Below are 17,080 nucleotides of genomic sequence, written 5' to 3' on the forward strand. Positions count from 1 at the left end.
GTGAATTTATATGCTTATTATTTATTTATAAATGTGTAATAAATAAAGAATAAAAATAAGCATCAAAGTTAAAGTGTGAGATAATCCAGATGTATTTACATAAAGCTGTAGTGGTCGAAAAAAGGATTTCGGGGATATAAACAATGCCGAAATCCGAGTTATAACGAAGAAGTTATGGCTCGTCGAAGTTTTACGGCAAAACTGGCACGACAGTGGGAAGCGTAAATAGTGAATTTACGATAGAGGACTTTTTAGCCTGATTTATCTAAACAAAAGTTGTAGTATATGTTAAACCGTGAGCATACAAAAAAAGAACACACAAATCTGACTTCGTATGAGGAAGTTATGCATTTTCTAAGATTTGGCTTAGCAGTGCACGACCCGAAACTCAAATTTTAGATCGAGCGGTTTTTGGCCTATGCGACCTGAATGAGAATTGAAGATCTCATTAATAGGAACTCAATGGTAAAAAGACAGACGAAAACAGAATCCGTATGTAGAAGTTATGAATTTTACGTGGACATTTAACAATATAATCTCCTCGTACTGTTAAATTTAAGATCGGTCGAGAATTATCCAACGGAGTCAAAATGAAGGTTGTAGATCTTATTTTTACCTACGCGTGGATATAAAGAATGTCAAAAACGGAGGTCGTATGTGAATGTTATGGATTTTAGAAGTCGGAAGTGTGCTGTGCGAAAATGGGTGATGTGGCACAATCTTGGTCATTGCTTTCTCCCCAAGTCTTGCCACCAGATGGTGACATGTGGCACCAAGTTCAGCTATTTTTCACCCTATAAATAGAACCTCTCCCACCCTCATTTTCTTTACACGTTTCCCATTATTTCTTCTCTTTACTCTCTCTTTAGAACCTCTCTCTAGCCCCGAAACCCCCCGAAAAGCCTAGGGAACCTCCCTAGCACGAGGCGGAAGCCCCGGAGTGCTTGACGGCTCCGAGAAGAAGAGCTTTTCGGCTCGATAACGCTGCTCCAAGCAAAACCCGATTTTCTATAAAACCCGCTGTAAGTGAGCTACGCCTACGCTATTCTTAATATAGCTTTTATTTAATTATAGTAACGTTATTAGGAACTTATAATAAGTACTTGGGCTATTATTATGGGTTATATAAGTGTTGTTTAACGCTTATATAATAGTAATAATAGCTAGACTATTAATTGGTCTTGGTGAATGATAGACTAAACTTTAGTGGTAATAATACTAGGTTTCATCGAAGGAAATTATTTTTAAGAAGTGAAGCGTTGTCTGAGTTCGAAATCACCACCTTTTCAAGTGAGTGCATAATTACTTTCATCTTACACATAGATATGAAGTATTTAATATAAATTACGTGCTATGTGTGCATATTTTCTGAATACTTGATATTTATGTTGGGTGAAATATTTTTATACACGTTTTAAATGATTTAAACTGTATATGTATTTTATATCTACAAAACATGTTGGGTAAAACATGGGTAGATGTAATAGTAGCTGTGTGACCAAATAAAATAATGAGAGGCCTCGATATAGATGTTATTGATGATCCAGTCATCTAGCAGAGTATAGATGACGACCACAGACTATTCTAGACAGTCTAGTGGAATGCTAGCAGGCTCGCTACCGTAGGTGCTTATTTGAAATGTGTGCTCACCAACAGTACTCCATCCCCCACATGGTTGACTTATTTAACATGAAGTGCTGAGGAACCCCCGAAGCATGAGTTGTCACCCCAATGAAAGTCCTTAGACGAGGTCCCTTGTGTTAGATGTTTTAGGGACATAAAGTGAGGATAACGAGAATGGGTAATCGGGTTTATTTGGTTTGATAAAGTTAATAAACTTATTTATTGTGGGTTGAAAACCCTATGTACTCACCAGGTTTCCCAACCTGACCCATTCATTTTATTTATATCACAGGTGTTGATATGAAGTCACATTACAGTGAGAGATTAAGGAGATATAAATCACTAGTGATAATGAATGTAAGTTATGTTTATGCTTATGTTTATGTATTGACGATGACATCCCAATGTTTTAAAATGAATAAAAATACTTCTCTTCGGAAATGCTTTGATAATGTATTTATCATATTTTACTGGGAACAAATTCCGCAACATTTTTATTAAAAGAGGTACTCTGATTTTAATAAAGCATAAACAAAATCGGTCTTTTCTGGCCGTGAAAATGAGGATGTCACATTTTCTGGTCGTATTCATAGCTTAATAGAATAAGCATTGTAGTTCTCATTTCTTTGGTAATATTTTTTAATATATACCACATTTTTTTGCAGCCAAATATATAAAATTTTTATGAACTAAATAAATTTATGATTTAACAAGTTCAATTTTCTCTTTTCTCTAAATTGTAGATTTTTAAAAACAATATAACATGTATAAAACATATTCACACTTTAAAATATCATATTGAAAGTTTAAAATATACAACTTAATGGAGTCCATTTTTAGTTTAATACAAAAAATTTACAAAATAACATAATAAAAGTCATTATGTACTTATTCACATATTCAAATAAGTCAAACTCAAACTTTATCGCCAGCATCACCAACTACTACCACACGCCATTACCAACCATCTGTGTCACCGTCACCATCATCATTCATTCCAAATTAGATCTGTATATATAAAATCGTTGATTAACAAATTAAATACTATATTCAAAATTTAATAAACTAATTAATTCACTTATTCATAATTTAATGGAAAATAGTTAGACAATACACATAATAAATATATTCACAATAAAATTAATACAAACATTCATATAAAAATCAATTATAGTTGAACACAAATTTCATTAAAAATTACAGCTTAATCAAGTTAATGCACAATTTAGACAGAAAATTCACAGCTTAATACAGTCAATTCATAGTTTAAAACACAAAAAACACACTTTAATACACAAAATTCACAACTTCAAATAGTTAATTTGTAGTTTAAATATAAGATTAACAACTTAATGCAGTCAATATCCACTTTAAAACACAAAAATCGCAGCTTAATGTACAAAATTCACAGTTTTATAAAATAAATTCACAGTTTAATACAAAAAAATGTATAAATTTACAACCATATTATTAACTTAAAACTTATAATACAGGTAATTCACAATTTAATACACAAAATTTACAGCTTAATACAATAAACTCATAGTTTAAAACAGGAAAATTCACATGTTAATATAGTCAATTCATAGTTTAAGCAGAATATTCACATCTAAATGTCGGCAGTTTACAGTTTAAAACACACAAATCACAGTTTAATACACAAAATTCACAGCTTAATACAATAAATTTACAGTTTAGTACACAAAAGTGTGCATTCACCAGCATATTATAAAATTAAAACTCTTAATACAGTTAATTTATAATTTAATACAAAATTTACAACTTAAAAAAATAATCCATTTGTACTTTAAAACTTATAAAAATCATGCTTTCATAATATAAAACTTATAAAAATCCATGAATTCCCAACTTAAAACTTATATTTTCTTATTAACAACAGTTAAAACTTACATTAAAATAACTAAACAATAAACAAAACATTAAAACATCACAGTCACAACTTAAAAAAACATAAATTAACATTTTAAAAAAAGCACTAACACAATAACACACATTCTAAACTCGATTCATTATATAAAAATTATGAAGCATAAGCTATGACTATTAATTTTAGGCAAATATTATAACAAATAAGAAAACAAACTTCGATTCACAACTTAATAGCATCGGATTCACAACTTAAATATTTTATGGAAATATTATAACATATAAGAAAATAAACTTAGATTTACAACTTAATAACAATTAAAACTAAGATTAACAAAAGCAAACAACAAATGATATATTAAAACATATAATTCACATCTTAACACAAGAAAAAACAATCGAAACAAAACTATTTTTTTTTATCACAAATATCAAAGACAGAGAATTATTTTAGGATAAAGGGGCTTAAATTATTATATAAATACATACTCTTAAAAAACCAATATCAAAACATGGATCATTATTAATTCAAGTTTTAATATTTAGTTAAAGTGTTAACAAAACAAATATCATAAAATGGTATGCAAAACAAAAAATTAAAAAAAGTAAATTAGAAAAAAAACTAAGTGCAAAGGGAAATCGTATATCATATTCTTCTAAAATGGAATAATGAATAATACTTTCATAACAAAAGCTTAGGCTACAGTATATCATATTCTTCTAAAATGGAATAATGAATAATACTTTCATAACAAAAGCTTAGGCTACAACAGTAAAAAGCAATATATATATATATATATATATATATATATATATATATAGAGAGAGAGAGAGAGAGAGAGAGTAATGTATCCAATAAATATTGTGTACATGGATACACCAATCACAAATTAGCAAATAATTAATTAATTTATTAAATATGTAAGGGTAATTATGTAATCTTTCATTTTAATCCTTATTTTTAATTTATTTATTTTGATTGTTATTCCTTTATATTCGGCAATGATTTATGACCAATTTACTTATCACTAATTTAATTATCTCTATTTATCTAATTGAAACGTCCACACACAGATCACAAATATCAATTCCTTTCTTTGTTCGTTACTTTTGTTTTACAGAATCGATGGATGTTCATAGTGGAAATCAGAATCAGGTATTCATTCTTGTTCTTTGATGTTTATATGTTTTTACACACACACACACATACACATATATATATATATATCCAATTTGTTAATCTTGCACGATAATGAAGATCAGAATCCCGGGGAGGATCTGGGTAATGTCAATGATCCCAAGAATATGGTGAACGAAGTTGTGAAGAAAAAAAGAAAATATAAAATATGTTTTGAACCTGGTCATGATAGCAGGAATTGTCATTTTGGATTAAAGAAAGCATAGAAGTACAAGAAATTCATTAAATTAGATGTTTATAGATATCATTAAATTTGATTTCAGTAAAATAAAAGTATGGTTTGATGAACTATATGGTATTATTAAGTTTGATTTCAGTATAATAAAAATATGGTTTGATGAATTCTACGTGTTTTTCTTATATATTTATGTTTATAGCCAATAAGTGTTAATGTTACTTCATATACATAGAATCATCAAGTTATCACTCCAATAGAATGTCAAAAACAATGTTTATTATATTTCATAAAAAATGTTTTACAGTTGCTTAAAATGAAAACACATAATGTCAAAAAAAAATGTGTAAACAATGAGTAATACAGTTACTTATATTGTAAACAGTATAAGAGTTAACTTTCTTATAAGCCATATTCTTGTAACACACAGTAAACAGTTTTTTTAAGCCATGTTGCTATATTATTCTAATAGAATGATTTCCAGACAAAACACCGTGCAATGTTTTATAAGCCACATTGATATATCTTATAATCCATATTCTTGTAACATTCTGATAGAATGATTTTGAGATAACACACAGTGAACAGTTTTATAAGTCATATTGCTATATTATTCTCGTAGAATGATTTACAGACAAAACATTGTGCAGAGTTTTAGAAGCCATATTGATATATCATTCTGATAGAATTGTTTCGAGAATAAAACATTGTGCTGATTTTTTTTTAAAAAGTACATAATAATATTGTAAAGTAATTAATTTAATGTAATGTTGAAATATTTTATATTTGGAATATGAATATTTTTATCTTTAGCATGTTTTAAAAAAGAATCACATAGAAATAAGTTTTTATCAATGATCCCTAATATCATGCCTTTTAAGTTGCATATAATCTGTTTTCATCCCTATTTCTTTTCTATGTTAGTTTATAATATTTTATTATATTCAACTTCCAAAGCATATAAAAACACTATCTAAATTACTTAGGTATGGACGATTAAGTATCAGATGTTAATAATCTGTCACACCCCTGAACGAGGACGGCGGAAACGTCCGGGGATGGATGTCATCATTGTATAGTATCATAACAATTGAATATAAATGAAACATAGTAACCCAAGCAACATACACTGAGAATACAAACTTACATACTTTACATACTGTATTTGTTCATAAGTTACACAAAAGTGACTGAAAAGTAAAATTCCATAGTGCAACATCACTTGATCTCAAAAGAGTTGATTACCTATTATATTTCTGGTTCCACAAGAATACAAGTGATTTTGAAAAACGTCAACATTGAATATTGGTGAGTTCATAAGCATATATGTATGAAAAGATTTGTAACTGCTTTGTTTAAAAATGGTTTGTATATCTCTAGAAAATCCGATCTTTTCTATAAAAATGAGTTGTATGTCTTACACCAAAGACTAAAAATGTATGTATGCATGACCTTTGTTTCTTTTCCTTGTAATTGTAAAATGTATGTTCCCAGAAAATCCAATACTTTCCGATGTATAACAAATTGTAGTCTTAAACCTTAAGACCAAAAATGTAACCAATAGTGTATTGAAAAATAGTACGCATTTTTATATTTTAATAAAACTAGTGAAGTGTAAGCTTCCCGTAAACCAAGATAGTATTGTTGATCCCTATGTGAGTTATTATAACCATGATTAATGTGACTGTTATGCATGCACGACATTCTTCAGGCATCGGAATCGGTAAGATATTTGTCATCCTAGACTGGCCCATCTAGATGTAGCGAACAACTCAGGTGTGGGGTTGTCAATCCCATATAGATCTATTCACAACTATCTCCCTCTCCCTCCAGGAGACTCTGGTTATAATGCAGGACTTAAAGGGTACGCTAGGTAGGTATGGTGAAGTGAATGTCTTACTAGAGCATTAACATATTTATGTGAACTATGATTCACCTTTTCTTGTATTATGAAATAATTATATTGTTGAGAATTTATGACACGTATTTTATGACACGCGTTTTATGGCAAGTGTCATATGACATACAAACTATGCCATTTGTAGTTTAACCTGTATACTTTTTTGTGAAAACTATTTATATAACTTTATATAAATAATTGGTTATAATCATGTCTAGTGGTAATATCTGTTTTTAAAACATAGCATTCTTTGGTTTTAACCTACCAAAATGACTAAAAGTACGATCACTTTTACTAGAAAAGTTATTTTTAGCAAAAGTTACCAAAAATTTGTAATTTGTGTTTCTCATACTTGACCGATTGAAACTTATATTACAAAATAGCTTTCTTTTGTCAATTTTACCATAAAGGTCACAATTTTTAGAAATATCAAATGGTGCCTTCAACATTTTTATACAAATACTTGTACCAACTTTAATTTGAAAAGTGAGACATGAGGGTATCCAAAAGACAACATATTTTTATATAAGTTTTTGGTATCTCCTTGTGTGTGTGTGTATCTCAAACATGATTTCTAGTAAACAAAATGGTGTTAACCATATAGATTTTGATTTTCATGTTATAAGCAAATATTAAATTTACTTTTTATACAAGAATTGTTTCATGTTCAACAAATAGACATAGTGCATGCAAATTTCCAAAGGACAAACACATTTTGGCTTGTAAAACCTTATGAGTCACGATTTGTATGTGTATATGTAAGATGATTTCAACATTTTATGCACATATTATTTCATGAACAAGTTGATGCATGAAAATATCCATTGGGTAAACGTAATTTGACTTGTATTCCCCCCTAAAAGCATGTAAAATACGAAAAATTGGGGGTATGAAGCTCACCTTGGTGATTTTCGTGGGTTATAGGAAGGAAGAGGTGAGAGTTTTCGAGCCTAGCCTTGTGTATGAACTTGAAGAACTTCTCAGAGGTATTAGTGTTCTAAGGATCTAACACACGAAAAATATGTTTAAGCATGATGAACTTGACTGCAAAATGTATAAAAACACTTGGGTTTTATGAGAAAACTTACCAAAATCTTAAGAACCGGGTTGGTAGTGTCGATCTTGGGGAGGCTTGGATGAAATTTTGGAGAGAAGGAAAGAGAGAGAGTGGGAAGGAATGGCAAGAGTGTAAGAGCTTCCACTCTTTGGCCATGTCTAAAAAGGAAGGAGGGGGATGCCTATTACCTTTGTATATTGGTCCATTTAGTGTTATGCATGGAGGTATGAAGTGTATTTGCATGTATGGTATATATATATATATATATATATATATATATATATATATATATATATATATATATAAAGCCATGAGGTGTCACCCCATTTGTATATTCCTTTTTTTTGGTCTTGTGCCATACCCAAAACCTCATAGGGTTTTCGAACTTCATGGGCTATTCCAAGGAGTTTTCGGTTTTTAGATGGCCCATTAAAAGGGTTTTCGGTCTAGGGTTATTTGGGCCGAAAACCTTAAAGCAAAGGCCCAAAAATTGATTTTTGTTTAGCTATTAGATCAAACTTGAGCTTATAAGAGGTTATTACAACTCGATTCTTAGTGTATGCATATATGTACTCATATAGCAATGTCATTTTTTAATACAATAATCTATTTCAACAAGGTTACATAGAGAAATCGTTTGTACTTGAATATAATCTCGTCCCTAAATTCGCTAGTTGTGACATAATCATATTTACGAGGAACATTATTTTGCTAGTGATGATGAAGTTGAACTTGAAGATTTCAATTTTCCTGATAATGATACACTATATGATGTCAAATTTCAAGTAGGAGAAAGCAGTAATCCTAATGTAGGTGAGTTTTTGAATTTTTGTTTAAAATTTCATTGTATTTCAGATCGTATCTTGTAATAATCATGTTTAATATTATATGTTAATAATTTCATGGATGAACATACAGAGGATGCATAACATTCAGAAGACGAAATTCAGTTCATTGATGAAGATACAGAGGTTAATATTGATTTTAGTGAGGGTAACAACATCAAACAAAAATATTCAAGAATAATAAATTCAATTCAGAATAATAAAAATTCTTACAGAATAGTAAATTCTTGCAGTATAAAATTTATAAAATTCTTACAGAATAATAGTTTTGTCATTTTTTATATTCCTTCACATTCTTTTGTTTATTTCATAAGTAAATTGTTAATCATGTATTTGTTCTATTTATACAGGACAACCACATGTTACACTGACTTACACATGATTACGTTTCTCCTGGTGGCACCTTGTATTGGACCCCGATTGTTTTTGATGATATCAAACCAAAAGTTACATCAAAATATGATTCATATGGTGAAGCAGTAACAATGTATAGAAACTATGCATTAGAATCTGGTTTTGATGTCCGGCTTGGAAGAGTTAAAAAACCAAATACAACATTATTACAAATATACATCCGGTATGCAATCGGGAAGGTAATCCAAATACTAGTAAAGTAGATACTCTATACATTCAACATAATAAGACTCAAAGAAGGAAATATTTATTTAGGAGGGACGGTAAAGCGAAAGTTATTTTAAATATAATTCCTGGTACTCTTAAATATGTTTTGAGTGATTTTGTCGAGAAACATAATCACGAGTTGTTTAGCAAGGGCAATATGTACTTATCTCGTACAAAGAGAAAATTTGATTATTCCCAGGAACTTTCATTCATAATTTGTCAAAACAAAATATTGTTCCTATAAAAGCACATAAACTGTATACTGCTCTTCAGGGCGGTCCTTCGGTTCGAGGTGGATTGGTTTCGGACTTTAAGAATGCTAGGAGAAATCTTAATTGTTACATAGGTGGGAGGGATGCGAAATTCCTTGTTGACAACACGAATGACAGGAAGAGAAATGTCCCAACATTTACTTTTGAGTATAAAGCGTTGAAGAAAAGACTGAATTCTCTATTCTGGGTTGACGAAACAACAAATTATAACTATAATTCATTCGGAGACATTGTATCACTCGATGCCACATTCATAATGAATAAGTATTTCTAACCTTTAATACTTTTACAAAAAAAATATTTCATTATTTTCAGTTATGTAAGTTAATATTTTCTTTTTAAAATAGGTATGATATGGTTTTTATTCCGTTCACTGGCATTAATAACCATAAAAAATGTGTAACATTTGGTGCTGGACTTTTAAGTAAAGAAGATGGATTTTCTTATGAATGGTTGCTTAGAGCTTTCTTGAAAGCTTTTAGAAAACAACCTAAATTGGTTATATCTGACCAAGATCCAGCTTTGAAAAAAGCTATATCCTTATTTTTTTGCTTATGATTTCTAGAATGATTTTTTTTCATATTCTAACAGAATCTTAAATGAAAACTAACATCATATTTTCCATCATACAAAACATTCATTGATACAAACATCAATTTCTTTAATATTTTTATTTAGCCATCCTCATTAAATTTCAATTTCTACAAATTTTATCAATCGAAGATGTAGCCACCAATCAAAAATTTCGAAAGAGTTTTCATTCTATAATTTGGAATTCTAAGTTAGAACCACATGACTTCGAGAATGTATGGCATATGATGTTGGAGGAGTTTAAAATTACATATAACAATTGGATGAAAATCATGTATGGGTTGCGAAGATTTTGGAACCCTGCATTTTTCAAGCACATTCCAATGTCTGGTCTTATGCGGACTACATCACTGTCTGAATGTCAGAATTGGTCATTTCAAACCACCACACTAATCGGTTCTTATCTTATCATGTTTATGATGACATTTAATTCAGTCATGGAACGACAAATACATAATCAAATTCTCAATGATTTTAACACTGCCACCACTTTTCATAAATTCATCACCCGTAGTCCGAATGAACTTCATGCTTCAGAGCACTACTAAAAAAACAGTCTTTTACGACGCGCAATGCATGTCGTAAAATGCTTAAACGACGTGCAATGCATGTCGTAAAATGCTTAAACGACGTGCAATGGTGTCAAGAAAGGCCCTGTCATAACGAAAGACGACGCGTATTTATTACACGCATTTACGACACGCAATGCATATCAAGGAAGGCCCTGTCATAAAGGAAGACGACACGCATTTGCGTGTCGTAACCTTACGACGCACGTTTAGGACATACATTGCGTATCATTATAGCCCCTATCATAAATGAAGATGGCACACATTTGCGTGTCCTAAACTTAGCAACCATTTACAATATGCATATACGACGTGCCTTTACGATACTCTTTTACACATAATACAAAAATATAGAAAAAAATTATATACCAAAACAATCAATTTCATCCAATAACATCATGTCAAAAAATTGTAATACATTGATATTAAAGGGATCTGATTGTACATTGTTATTAAGAGGTTTTCCCTAACTATATAACCTAATGCTACATTGCTATAAAGGGGCACTTTCTTGTTTCAGTAACTCATCATTAAGCTGTTTAAAGAAGCTCTGAAACCCTTCATGTATCCAACCAATCATCATGTCTCTTAACTTCAATATCAATCCCAACTCTAGATAAAAAACAACACATAAATTCTACACAATAATCATGTCAGTTGTACAATATCAATATAACTAATTAATAATACACATCGTATGTATGAGAGTGGAATCAGAATGATCTAGAATATACAAAATGTCAAGCAAGTATGATTGATTGTAAGACAACTTTGCAGTAATATACAAAATCAGTTGTTGTGGTGACACAAACTTGCAAAACACCAAATTACACTTACCATGGGAACGTCATCAGGTTTCAACCACCCTAATTAGACACTCCACCACCTTCAATTTACAAATATCGACATTTATTTAATTTTATTCCCTTTCATTTTGCAAATTGAGGAACATTTATTTATTTAAAAAATATTAATCACTTACTACTTTATATGCTCTAGAAGAGACTATTAACCGACATCCATCAATCTCCATTGTTATCTGGCATAGCATTGGAAGCAAGAAGCAAACTGAAGAAAAGGAGCTATAAACAAAAATTATGATATTTATATTCTAAACTTAGTAATAAATGAGAAATAAAAAGAGACAAACCTTTATTCATCTTCACCTTCAACTAAAACCATATACCCTAACTTAGTAATAAATGAGAAATAAAATGGATGAATACTGAAAATTGTTTGTTGGAATGTAAGGTGATATGATCATTTAGTTTCATTTTAAAGGTTTATTCAGTCCAGGAAAAAAAAGAACTTTATATATGCTGCACTTTATCCAGATATGCAACATTAAGTCATTGTACACATACAGAACTTAATGGGGAAAAAGTAAACAACCCTTAAGTGATTTTAATTTTTACCAGGCGATAATTGCTCCTTCAATGTTTCCATTGTGTTCTCTAAATCTAGCAGCAAAAAGATGAATCTCTGGTTGCTTCAGTAAAAATAAATAAATAAATAAGTAAAATCAACTTTTACTAAAAAAAGTTTACAGAACACATGCCAACAGAAATTGAGATTGCATATAACTTACTTTAACAAAAACATGGGTAGCACGAGCAAGGGCATTTTCGGCAACATCCGTATTTTTTCTAGCTTCCATGCACAAAACATAACGTATCTAATACTCGTGATAATTTGCACAAGCAATTAGACATCTTTCATATAGTTTGATTACTTTATTCAAGTCATCACATCCTTCAATGAAATCAAGGTAGTTATGATAGTTTTCAAGCTCTGTAACATCAAGTGGCCTAAAATTATAATAAGGTCTCCTGATGGCTGTTTCAAAATCTATGATTTTAGAATCGAAATCCTTAGTTTTTTTATAAAGTTCTTCTCTAAGGGAAATATAGGTCTCCAACTCTTTAGCTTCTGTTAATCCATCATTCGGATGGATCTCACCCTCACTTTCTTGATTCTTGAATTCCCCTTTTGCCCTTGCTGCAGCTTCAAGTTCTTCAGCTGTTCTCAGTTCTGATAAAGCCCGTAAAGGGCGACTAGCAGCTAATTCCCTAAAGCTGTCAAACAAAACACTGAATTTACCTTTCCCCCCAATAAAAATCATATAATATCTGAGAAAGGTACTAAAAACAGTCTAAAAATAATCATTTGTTCCAACAAAACAATACTTAAAAAAAACATGAAAATAAGAGTGTAATAATAATATACATCTTCTTCATAAAAAAAAAATCCAAGTTGTTGTGTATGCATGGTATTTGAGGTATATAGTTTACCATTTTTATGTTTTCCATATTTCATATTTCATCAAAATATTAAATTCAATGGAGTGATTTGAGATGGAAAATTTGACACGTTGACTGGTATGCCTTCTTGGCTGCAGCCAATTCGAATTTTTTAGTAGCAACTTCATTTTCTTCTAATTTTGTCTGAACAAAAAAACCGAATCCACCACAAAGAGCTTCGTAATTTCACCTATTATAAATATATATAAATTCATTTTTTATTATTCAATGTTTCTTTAAATTTTAAATTTGAAGTAATTGGGATCAAGTAATATAAGAGAGGACTTACAGGGCGACCAAATTTGGACATTTCAGCTACTTTGACTTTACGTTGACCAGGATAGCCTTTATCAAAATAAAATCCACATTACTTTTATAAAATATAAGTGAATAATTGCTAAAAAAAGCAAAAAAAAAAAAAAACTCACCAGAGAGAATAACAAATCCATCTGAACAATCCCTTTTCTTAATATCAGCAACATGAACAATCCCTTTTCTTATAAGGCTTTTGCAGTTTGCATCACTTTCATCTAAATCATAAGGTTCAAGACCCCATGCTTATGTATCTTCTTCTTTCAATAATTTGGACACCACTGAACATGAACTGGGACCCACGTGTAGAACTTTATGCATGCTGTCAAGTGTCACCATATGCTTTTTTTTTAGAAATAGTAATGCTTGATTAATCTCTGCTGAACATGAAACACCACCTGCATATTCAACACATCAGAAAATTTATAATCATTCAATAGATAACTGATTGTTATTATTATCTTAAATGGTTTACCTTCAAGCCTACTTAGAGCCACTTTATCAATATTGCTTCCACCTGTTGTTACAAAGATAATTTTGATATAGGTTGAGATAGGAGAAGATAGAATTTTTTTAGCCAAAAGAAATTCATATGTACTAACCTGAACCACTATAAACATAGCCAATTATGAGAAAAGCTCCCTAAAAGTTTTGAGAGAAGGGAAAGTCTCACTCAGTATTTTTTTAAGAAGAGAAGAAGAGTATCACAGGTATGAATCATGAGTAACAGATGTTACAGTAGATGCAAAAGCTTTAAGAGGTGTGATTACCACAAGAACAAGGGCAATGGATAAGAAAGGGGAAGGGCGTAATTTTGGATTCAAGGATCCCATAAAGGGAATGCCATTTCCATCACCCAAACGCCTTGATAAACTAGCTGGCTTCCTTGACATCTATATATGTTGTGATTCACCTGCAGAAAAATGTTTAACTTGTTTTATTATGAATTGAATTGAGTTATCTAAATTGAAACAATGGTAACTTTGAAAGATCAATGGATCCAATATCAGTGACAAATGGGGTGTTCCACAATTTTAATTCAATAGCTGAGATTTTAGTATCCTAAATGGCTAAATCAATCTGTTAATTTTAATTGTTCTGAAGCTGATGAACATTTCATTAATTTAAACTAACACAGTCGTTTCCAAAACATGCTGATGGATAATTTTACTCGGGATAATTATCCAGTTAAATAAGCGAGACTCAAAATCCTCTTTGAAGAAAAACGAGAGAACGGAAGTGTCCCGAACTAATACATTAAGCGACTTGACCACTTGGTATGAATGTATGATGAAAACCTAACGCGGAATTCTTCAAATCGTTTTTAGCCCAGCAAAACAAGCAATCAACCAATTTTCGTTACCACTCAATACACATAACAAAAAATTCACTAGAATCGATCAAGTCAAAAGCATTAATCAACTGTTTTTGACATAATTCATTGTTCATGCTGCTATATTCCTCGAATTTAACAAGCAGATAATCAGCAATTGATTAAACAATTTATTGTAATGCGAGAAACAAACAAAAACCACAGTGCGCGAGTGATGATTAGATAGAGAAAGAGAAAGAGTGTGTGTGTAACCTTTTTGCTTAGAAGTTGAAGGTTTTTGGTGTAGCTATGAGGTGCGACGGTCTCCATCCGGTGGTGGCTTCACAGGGAGGCGATGGCTAATGGCGGCGAGCATGGAGGAATCGTTACTTGAGGAACTGAAGATTGAGAGAAGTAGATGGAGGGTTTATGAACCGAAACCCTAGTTCCAACAATAGTCGTGGTTCCAAGAACTGTACCCCTGTGATTTCAATTTCATGGCCCGGTGACCAAAAAACCTTCGATTTCACTAAGAACTAGAACCCTAGTTCCAACAATAGTCGGTTTTGTGGCCCTATATAGAATTTTTGGCATGAGACTCCTTGATTTCTGCCGACTGGTATGGGAGAAAGGAAAAGCGCATCGTGGTTCGTTTTTTGAATATTTGACTGAGCAAATTAGAGCGGGGGAAGAGAATGGGTGGAGACATCGGTTGGAGATCAGAGATTTGGTGATGTTGTGATGCTGTTGTGGGAGAAAAGAGCAGTGACGGTAAGAGAGACATCGTGGCTCTCCGATTGAAGGTTTTTTTTGGTATTTGATTGAGAGAGAGAAGAACGATTGAAAGGAGAGAGAAGAACAATTGAAAGAAGGTAGAGGAGAACATGGCGGCTTTTCAAACTTTTGGAATTTCATATCCCCTGCGAGCTTCTAAAACGCGTGTTTATGAAAAATATATATATATAAAGCAACGTGCGCACACGACACACATTTTATCATATGCGCCCTCCGTGTTTTTTTTGGACACTAATTTTAGGGCACGCACAAATACATGCCCTTTATTCTTCAAATTTTATAAGAGATGACATTATTTTAGGACGCACGCTTTGCGTATTGTAAATCAATGTGTGTCATTGTTTGCACGTCATTAAAATCTGTTTCTCTAGTAGTGGAGGTATATACGTGCAAGATTTTTTATCAGGTTCAAAAAGGGATATCAAGATCTGAAGATAATTGTTTCCAAAAGAATGTGAATTCTTCGAACAGTGTTGACACAATTATTGTTTTGGAGAAAAAAACAACATAAGTACTAGGCAAACAAATGATGTCGTTGTTGATGAAAAAGAAGAGGAATACAATTATGATTGTCTTATAAGGGATGCAGAATACACAATATACTTTTTTCTCATTAATTATCATTTCATCATTTGACTTTAAACACTAAATATTTACAACTTAGACAATCTCACTAATAATCTTATATATTCCAGGTCACACACTCAACCAAAGATGGTTCATTCAAATGTTCTTGTATGTATTCTGAACATGTCGGGATCTTATGCAGATACATATTCTGTGTGTTTAAGTTTTATAGCATCGAAAGAATTCATGAAAAGTACATTTTGAAACATTGGCATAGGGATGTTATTCCAACAGAATTACTAAAAAGATGTTTCACTAATTCTTTTGATGATTCAAATTATGACATGACTACTATTGATATTTTTTCAACTATTGACCATAGTGTGTCTTTTTTGAGTCATGATGCAACTAAGTTAAAGTTATGCCTTGACGAGCAGAATAAGTTGAAAAAAATCATAGACGATTGTCCAAATCATGATAAACCAACACGGCAGAACATTTCAACAAGCTTATAGGCGTGGTAGTTCCTGATGTAGTACCTGATGATAGTGACATTTAGAACCCTTCAGATATTTGTAACAAAGGATCCAAAATTCATGTGAAAGGATTAAACTCTAGAAAAGAGATGCTTGAGAAAGAAAGCTCGAAACCTAAAAGAAAGTGTGCTACTTGTGAACAGATGGTTCATCATGACAAAATAAATTGTCCTTTAAAGAACGTCCAGAATTAGTTTTTTTGTATGTTACTTTAATGGTTTTACTAAAATGACATTTCCTTTGATAAAGTATTTACCTTGATTGTTCGTTAAGAATCTAATTTTTGTTACTTATGATGTCATTGTCAATTAATCTCACAATATCTCTGATTTTTTATTCGTTAAGAATAATTATATAACTAAATACAAATATTCATTCCATCAAAACTATACATTCATTCTTTTCATTACTTATAGCAAGTTATACAATAAATTATTTAATACATCCACCCGCATCCACATTAACTTAAACAAAAAAAAACTCAATGACTAAAACATAGTAACTTAATGTTAATCACCCA

At 31.0% G+C, this 17,080-nt stretch overlaps 1 protein-coding gene and 1 pseudogene across 2 annotated transcripts; both read right to left on the bottom strand.

The window, feature by feature from the left end:
* Positions 1 to 11,162: 11,162 nt before the first annotated feature.
* On the bottom strand, positions 11,163 to 15,570 carry LOC145041820 (putative pectin methylesterase CGR3; annotated as a pseudogene). The gene is made up of 10 exons (XR_013680432.1): positions 14,936 to 15,570; positions 14,121 to 14,263; positions 13,953 to 13,992; positions 13,826 to 13,867; positions 13,467 to 13,748; positions 13,328 to 13,383; positions 13,030 to 13,228; positions 12,327 to 12,813; positions 11,721 to 12,227; positions 11,163 to 11,624 (listed from the first exon to the last, which is right to left on the bottom strand). The product of XR_013680432.1 is annotated as a putative pectin methylesterase CGR3 (transcript).
* Positions 11,761 to 12,860, bottom strand: LOC145039594 (pre-mRNA-processing factor 39-1-like). The gene is made up of 4 exons (XM_078987629.1): positions 12,471 to 12,860; positions 12,327 to 12,413; positions 12,154 to 12,227; positions 11,761 to 11,806 (listed from the first exon to the last, which is right to left on the bottom strand). The coding sequence occupies exons 1-4, from the start codon at positions 12,858 to 12,860 to the stop codon at positions 11,761 to 11,763; spliced, it is 597 nt and encodes a 198-aa protein (XP_078843755.1).
* Positions 15,571 to 17,080: the final 1,510 nt, after the last annotated feature.

Source organism: Lactuca saligna, chromosome 4 (assembly GCF_052625555.1).
Source record: "Lactuca saligna cultivar CGN05327 chromosome 4, ASM5262555v1, whole genome shotgun sequence".
Taxonomy (NCBI): Eukaryota; Viridiplantae; Streptophyta; class Magnoliopsida; order Asterales; family Asteraceae; genus Lactuca; species Lactuca saligna.

Coding starts and splice junctions, on each gene's coding strand:
- LOC145039594 (XM_078987629.1), bottom strand. CDS start 12,860: ATGATTTTTATTGGGGGGAAAGGTAAATTCAGTGTTTTGTTTGACAGC. Junction 12,414..12,470: donor GATGTGATGACTTGAATAAA/GTAATCAAACTA, acceptor CACGAGTATTAG/ATACGTTATGTTTTGTGCAT. Junction 11,807..12,153: donor GAAGGAGCAATTATCGCCTG/GTAAAAATTAAA, acceptor CCTTTTCTTCAG/TTTGCTTCTTGCTTCCAATG.